The 8,455-nt window shown below is 35.1% G+C and overlaps 1 protein-coding gene across 9 annotated transcripts in view; it reads right to left on the bottom strand.

The window, feature by feature from the left end:
* Window positions 1-1,935: 1,935 nt before the first annotated feature.
* Window positions 1,936-8,455, bottom strand: part of LOC136857189 (inverted formin-2) — a 506,484-nt gene continuing 499,964 nt past the window's right edge. For 8 of the 9 annotated variants that reach the window (XM_067135641.2, XM_067135640.2, XM_067135644.2 and 5 more), the window contains 3 exons: window positions 5,390-5,499; window positions 5,041-5,216; window positions 1,936-2,747 (listed from right to left, as the gene is read on the bottom strand). In XM_067135641.2, the coding sequence (XP_066991742.2) occupies window positions 2,556-2,747; window positions 5,041-5,216; window positions 5,390-5,499 (478 nt within the window). In that variant the 3' untranslated portion in view covers window positions 1,936-2,555. Of the gene's footprint in view, window positions 2,748-5,040; window positions 5,223-5,389; window positions 5,500-8,455 lie in introns of those variants that run through there. The other variant, XM_067135643.2, reaches the window with a different exon arrangement.

Here is an 8,455-nt window from a genome sequence, read left to right as displayed (position 1 = left end):
ATTGCATAAAAGTAAAGTTGATAGTCATGGCGGTTATAATTAGACGATGGCGAAAAATCTTATATAATCAAAGTAAAGATTATATAAGATTTTTCGCCATCGTCTAATTATAACCGCCATGACTATCAACTTTACTTTTATGCAATCTTACTACTTGTTGTATAACAATCTGTTGTTTTATCCATTGTACTTATTTTAGCAGCCTTCTAATGTTAATTTTGTTAATACTTCCACTATTGTATCTCATCACATTGTAATTTCAAACCATCATTGTTATTTTTAACTTTATTTTACTTCAAATCTCTTCAAGATTTTTAAAATTCATTTCATTACTACATGTTATTTAGACGCCTATTTTTAATTTAAGGTTAAGACTATGGCTGATGATGCCTTCAGGGAAGGCGAAACATGTCCCATTATTAGCTAACAAATTTATGTAAATCATCCAAGACGATTTTGTATTGATTAGGTGGTCTAATAAATAACTTAATGTTATTATTTCAATCTAATATCATCAATACGGACCAAAAATGATATTTATTACATGTAAGTACATCTACCTGTCGAAAGAATTGGAGCAAAATGAAGCCTTTTAGATTACACATTCCACTCATGCGTAATTGTGGTTGCATATGCAGCAAGGCGCATCTTGCCTCGTTTCGAGTTCGAATAATGCACGCCTCTAGTATCCAGGTACGTGTACCTACAGTAGTCGCAAGGTTCTGTATTTAACCCACTCATTCGTTTACCTACCAGTGTATACAATGCCAGAATGCGTATCCTTTATAATTATGTTAAACTGCGTCAAAATGGACCTCGGTAGAAATGAACGCCCTAGTCGCTTGTTGACACATGTTTACGAAATGGAGAAGGCCCGTGGTTGGCTATTCGCATACTCGGCACAAACAATGTTCAGCTCCAACACCTGTAGGCCTAACGACATTCTGCTTGCTGCACAATGCGGGGTCAACGCTCTTGTGATCTCTCAAAATTTTTCACGGGAAATTGTGCCTGCGCTAGTCTCGAGAAATCCCGAGAAATTTCGAGACCTAGTCTCAGACTGCCCATCACTAAATAATACATGTTTCTTTATTTATAAAGGAGCTTCCAATTACCAATTATCATGACTAACATCTTCAGTTCGAGATATATGTATCCTCATAAAAATAATCCAACTCAGTTTTCATCTGCCCTTTCCCTCCAAGTTGATTTCCCCTCAAAATTGTGTGTTTCATTATGTTCAAAGGAGATTCCAAATACCAATTTTCAAGTTTGTAACATCTTTAGAACTAATTTTTCGATTCTTTCATCATCCCCCCTTAAGTGAATTTTCCAGAAACAAAAGCACATGTTTTTTTTTTATTTTCTAAGGAGATTCCAAATACCAATTTTCATGTACTCGACATCTATAGTTTTTGGCATATAAGTATCCTCATACAAAGAATTAAATTCATTTTTCAATTCTTTCACCCCATCCCTCCTAAGTGGATTTTTCGAAAACAAAAATTCCAAATACCAATTTTCATGCATGTAGCATCTTCAGTTTTTGAAGATATAAGTATCCTCATAAAAGGTATTCAAACCCCTTTTCCCCTTTTTCCACCCCCCTTAATGGGATTTTACAAAAAGAACAAAAATACATGTTTATTTTTAAAGGAGATTCCAAATACCAATTTTTACGTCTGTGAACTTTTAAGTTTTTGAGATACAGATATCCTCATTTAAAATTATCATCCCCCTTTTCACCCCCTTAGTAATGGGATATCCAAAAATCCTTCCTTAGTGAGCACCTACACTTTTATATAAATGTATTCCCAAAATTTCATTTCTTTAAGTCCAATAGTTTTGACTTGGTGATGATGAATCAGTCAGTCAGGAGATATTTTATATATATAGATTTAAGAGCGTGGAAAATAATGCAAATAACAAAAGAAATAAACATCTTTAAATATATAAAATTTAATATAAAACAAAATTAGAAGCCTATGGACATTTATTACAAAGCACTGCTTTTAATACTCTTCAAATAACTAATTCCTCACTGGATTAGCGATTTAGGCACAGTTTACGTACCATCTATATATGCTTTCATGGTTTAAATCTTTGTTATATACAGTATTATAATACATAATACAGAACATCAGCCTGAGAGAATATAAAGAACTCATTAGACAAGTTAAATAAATAAATGTATTTTACAATATAAAACAATACAAATGTTACCGAGGCTAAGAACTTTTGTTTGAGATTCCATTCTTCAGTAAATATAAGGTATTTGATTCCCAAAGGAATGGGCTAATTATCACAGTAGAACACAAGCAAATATTGTACAACTAACCAAACATTTCCTTTCATGGTAAAAATGTAACAGATGTTCAGATTCATGCAGTTAGTAACAGAGTATGGAAAATATAGATTGAGAAAACATCTTGCACATTTCCTTACATTTAACACTGGCACATAGGACATTGTTCTTACTGCCCTGTTCTACCACCAGAAGTGTGGTATTTTGCATGTAATACCATAATTATTGCTAATGTCCTTAGTTTTCTTGCTCAGCCTTCATTTCGACGCAATTTAAAATTACCACTGCGTATTTCCTCCATAAGTGTGTCTATCAAACATGTTTCTTCTACATGTTTACGATTAATGGAAGATTTTGAAATTTTTCTCTTGCTTTCATTTGCTGTTTGGTTGAGCTGTCGTTGCTTTGCACGCTCTTCCTGCTTACGCCGTTGTTCATTTTCCTGGAAAAGAAATGATGAGCGAGTTATACATCACTTCATTTATAGAAAAACAGGAATACAAAATGGAACACACAATATGAGCACAATGACAGAAGAAAGCTGGATAAAGACAGAGAAAGAGAAGCTACAGTGAATAAATGTAAGTGGTAAAAAACTGAGAATGTAGGATAGAGACAAAAAACTAAAGGATCCCAATGTGACAACACAAGTAATTGAACAGAGCTAAGAAATATCAAATCTTATAAACCTTGGAACACATAATATAATAAACACAACATGAGATCAGTGTTTTTCATGCACATTCTTTTTGTTGCTCCCCCTTATGCTTAGTGAACTTCTGTAGCAATTGCATCTAGAATTACAACAAAATCAGTGCATGGTAAAACCTGGTTAATTCGAACCTGAAGGCTCCAGAAAAAAAAATTTAACTCTTACGCTGCAAAATTTCACTTTAGTCGAATTACATCCCCCCTTTCCCCCTTCACTGCGATATTCAACTTTCGTCTACTTCTGAGGAAATTCTCTATTGTTTGCTTTGTTACTATACTTTATTGCCTGAACCAGATGAACAATATTTTGGCAGCACTGTGTTGTCAACAGGTTGCTTACTAGAGGAATTTGATTGGCTATTAACCCCACGCAATTCCTCTACTGTAATACTGTTTTAGAGTGTCACTGTTAGTTCCTGTTGTTTCTATAACCTGCTCGAAGTAGGACTCCAAGAGAAGGTTCAGTAAGGACAAAAAGCACAAACCAAATTGTTCTGTCTGCAGTATATTGCATGCAAATTGTCAAAAACACAGCAAGGGTGGATGTAAGTAGAAGCAGACTACTACTGTCCCAAGAAGCCTGCCCCCCCTCGCTCTGTGTGTTATTGGTTGTTTTGAGAAATACCACACTTAAAAAGTGTGCAGAGCATCATGTGAATGTGCTGTGTAGTGGAACAGTCCCTTTGTTTGTATGTAGGTCTATGTGTAAGTGAAATATTTAACGTGTTACTGTATCTATATATATATAAAATAAGAGTTTTGTCTGTACATTGCTCAGAATTTTAAAAGAATGGTATTTCTGTATCGGTCATGTCCACAGTAACAAGGAAACGCATTCTTTACTCTTCCGTAATTTCTGTCTGTCTGTCTGTCTGTCTGTCTGTCTGTCTGTCTGTCTGTCTGTACAAGCATCACGAGAAAACTTTGTTTGTTGTGATGTGCTTTTTGTCTTCTGTTTCCACTCATCCCCGATAGGTAGGATTACTGCAGCGTACCGAGGTTGTTTTTAAATTTGCTTTACGTCGCACCGACACAGATAGGTCTTATGGAGACGATGGTATAGGAAAACATTTTTTTTTGGGCCCATAGGGCTTACCATGTTTTGTTCTTTGCGTCAAGGGGCTTAAAATGAGCTTTGTCTCGTCCCTATACGACGAATTCGATTTCGCCTATATTAGCCTGTTATTTTTATATTTTTATATCTCCCCCCATCGCCCGCCCCACCCCTCGAATTGTTTTGAAAATAAAATACAGCCCATGTTACTCATAGGCAATGTAGCTTTCTATAGGTGTCTGTAGGTGAAGTAATTTTTAAAATTGGTTCAGTAGTTTTTGAGTCTATCCGTTACAAATATACAAATTTTTCCTCTTTATAATATTAGTACGGTATAGATTAATTATTTCTATACTAATACACTTTGAACATCTTACATATTTATAATCCTAGTGAATAAAAAGTTTGTACAATGAGGGTCACATCCAGTAACCTGCCTTAACTGTTGAAAATTATGACTTTTTTCAGAAATTAACTCCCCTTGAGAAGACCAGCATTTTGTTTTCAGGATCAAGAAGATCCATTTTAATAATTCAGGCCGTGTACTTTTTAATTGAGTCTGTCATTGTTAGAATTCCTTACAATTAAGTAAGAAAAACATTTTTTCAATTATCCCAATACAGATAAAAATGACTGCCTCTTACAATGACCAATTCAATTATATATTTCATTGTAAGGTTTAAAGTCAATGGGTTAGAGATATATCTACCATCAACCGGATGAGTTGTGCATATGCAAACTTTGTGGTAATCCATGAAACATCGTATAATGACATGTAAGTGCAGAGAAATGTGTCTTGACAAAATTCTGTGAAAGTGCTTAAAATTTATGATTATGTACTCTACTTATGCATATTTTGGGAAAATTAAACTAAAATTCCATGGGTAAAGCCCTTGAAGTTTACCAGTTGTTAAACTATCTTCCTTATATCTCATTTCTTAAGTTAGAGGAATTTACTTTTTATACTTACCACTTGAGCCTTCTTTATTTTGTCAAAGAAGTCTGAGAACTGCTTAAAACAATCTTCTGGCTTAAAAGTTACCGGATCTTCACAGAAGTACTGAGCCAATCTCAGTGAAATAGCCTTCACTTTCTCCAACATGTCAACAAGATCCTTCACATCATTCAGAGCATGCTCCAAAAATTCTGAAAGCAGAACAGGATATCTATTGAGAATGAACAGAGGATAAGCAGAGCAGGATGATGATGACTGTAATTATGATAACAATGCTATGCATTTAGTATCACTGGCTATCCATGGCTTACATCATTTAAGCCAGGTCTGAATACTCTAATAAATATTGAATAATTTAGCATACCTGAAAAAAGGGAGCATATTTCAGATGAACTTTCTTTCAACATCAAATTAACATGTTGGACATCTTCCGATAGAGTTTTAACTTCTCCTTCCAGTCCTTCTAAAGATAACCTGAAACATTAAAAGGTGGCTTCTATAAATAATCCGATTAAATATTAAAATTTTAAGTAGCCTGCAAAAGCATGAATGTGACATACTCAAAACAGAAGTGACTTGTACGGAGTATTAAAGTATTTTTGGCACTCGTACTTTATATAAAAGATCATTTTACTCCCTCAGAAGCCAACATAGAACACGACCTTTACATGCTTGAAAGACAGGAAAGTGAAATAAATTAAACTTGTTCCTTTGAGTAGGAATACAACTTTGAACAGGTGGATTACACCTGGATGGACTGCAGAGGTCTCTTGATTAATTCTCTATCAAATCATGCATAGAGATTGATGTACATTTAGATAAGCTCAAGAGTTGGGAAATAATGTAATTACTAAAACAGTAAGTTTGTGTTAAAATTGATTTTTACTCATAATTTACTTCTTGAAATACAATATTGTAATTGTTCTAGTAATCAATATACAGTACATCACACTGAGAGCTAGGTAATGAATCAGTAGCTTTTCCAGTGCTGGATGTGGTGCTTTCTTACCTCTCCAAACACATCAAACTTATCTACTGTATATATATAAAATAACATGTCCTGACTGACTCACTCATCATAGCCAAACCAAAACTACTGCACATAAAGAAATGAAATTTTGGGGATATATTTATAATACAGCATAGGTGCTCACTAAGGAAGGATTCTTGGATATTCTGTTGGTAAGGGGGTAATTTTTAAAAGGAGTATGCCTTAATCTCAAGAAGTTAACAGTTTAAGGATGTGAAAATTGGTATTTGGAATCTCCTTTGAAAATAAAGTAACACATTTTTTGGTTCTTGGAAAATCCACATAGTTGGGGGGTGGTGGGAGGACTGGAAAGTGGTAGAATTATTTTTGTGGGGATATTTATATCTCAGAACCTGAAGATATTACAGATGTGGAAATTGGTATTTGGAATCTCCTTTACAAATAAACAATTTTTTTCGACTTGATACGTACAGTTCTATGTCGCATGTTCCAGCAGCCTGTCATCATAGCCCCGAAAGGCAATGACACAAACGTGGTTTACAAAGAGGTACTGGGATAAATGAAACTCAAATTTTTGGCGAGTTGTATACTTCAGGGATTTTCAGATAATATCTTAGTGCAGTACCGAGGAATGATTACTTTTATCAAATTATAAAATCCATGCGAGCGAAGCCACGGGCAACAGGTAGTCCTATAATATCCATCTCTATTTGGTGCGGACTTAAAATTAAAAACAACTATTCCATTAAGTGTCCCTGTGCACAGCCTTTTCATCAATTGCAAAGATTGATTTTCCCCTAACAGAAGGATGGCATCTATGTTGTCTGCATTTCTGCCAGCAACATACAGAAAAATAAGAATTAGGTATATTCTGTATTATATAATTTGCATTATATACTGGTTAGAGACAATGGCAACTGTATTTCCCTTCCTTCCCAAAGCATGCCTTCTCAATTGACTGGTGAAGTATTCTATAATCGAGACGGTTGTAGAGAGCCTTTTAAACTACTTCTTAGGATTGTGTACATTAAATGAGGAAAGTAACATTTCAAATGGCAGACCATCTCCTGAATTAAAAGACTTAAAAGGCAATCTCACGAGTTTTTGAAAGACATTTTAATGTATTATGGTATACAAAATCATCGTGGCTGTGCGTATATTTTGGTAACATCTTCCAAAATGATAAACACATTTATCTATATAAATAAAATTGTATCTGTTTGTCTGTTTGTCTGTTCCACCATCACGTCGAAACGGCTGGATAGATCTCAACCAAACTTCATATTTAGAGTATACTCATCCCGGGGAAGGTTTAGATACGCATATCATTTTAAAATCTTTGAATACACGGGGGGGTTTATAAGAAAACCAGAATGGTTTTTCCACCATCACGTCGAAACGGCTGGATAGATCTCAACCAAACTTCATATTTAGAGTATACTCCTCCCGGGGAAGGTTTAGATACGCATATCATTTTAAAATCTTTGAATACACGGGGGATTTATAAGAAAACCAGAATGGTTTTTCCACCATCACGTCGAAACGGCTGGATAGATCTCAACCAAACTTCATATTTAGAGTATACTCCTCCCGGGGAAGGTTTAGATACGCATATCATTTTAAAATCTTTGAATACACGGGGGGTTTATAAGAAAAACCAGAATGGTTTTTCCACCATCACAACGAAACGGCTGGATAGATCTCAACCAAACTTCATATTTAGAGTATACTCATCCCGGGGAAGGTTTAGATACGCATATCATTTTAAAATCTTTGAATACACGGGGGGTTTATAAGAAAACCAGAATGGTTTTTCCACCATCACGTCGAAACGGCTGGATAGATCTCAACCAAACTTCATATTTAGAGTATACTCCTCCCGGGGAAGGTTTAGATACGCATATCATTTTAAAATCTTTGAATACACGGGGGATTTATAAGAAAACCAGAATGGTTTTTCCACCATCACGTCGAAACGGCTGGATAGATCTCAACCAAACTTCATATTTAGAGTATACTCCTCCCGGGGAAGGTTTAGATACGCATATCATTTTAAAATCTTTGAATACACGGGGGGTTTATAAGAAAAACCAGAATGGTTTTTCCACCATCACAACGAAACGGCTGGATAGATCTCAACCAAACTTCATATTTAGAGTATACTCATCCCGGGGAAGGTTTAGATACGCATATCATTTTAAAATCTTTGAATACACGGGGGGTTTATAAGAAAACCAGAATGGTTTTTCCACCATCACGTCGAAACGGCTGGATAGATCTCAACCAAACTTCATATTTAGAGTATACTCCTCCCGGGGAAGGTTTAGATACGCATATCATTTTAAAATCTTTGAATGCACGGGGGGTTTATAAGAAAACCAGAATGGATTTTCCACCATCACGTCGAAACGGCTGGATAGATCTCAACCAAACTATATA

Source organism: Anabrus simplex, chromosome 1 (genome assembly GCF_040414725.1).
Source record: "Anabrus simplex isolate iqAnaSimp1 chromosome 1, ASM4041472v1, whole genome shotgun sequence".
Lineage (NCBI taxonomy): Eukaryota > Metazoa > Arthropoda > Insecta > Orthoptera > Tettigoniidae > Anabrus > Anabrus simplex.
Note: the sequence above shows the minus strand (reverse complement) of the source record. Positions and strands in the feature narration are given on the sequence as shown.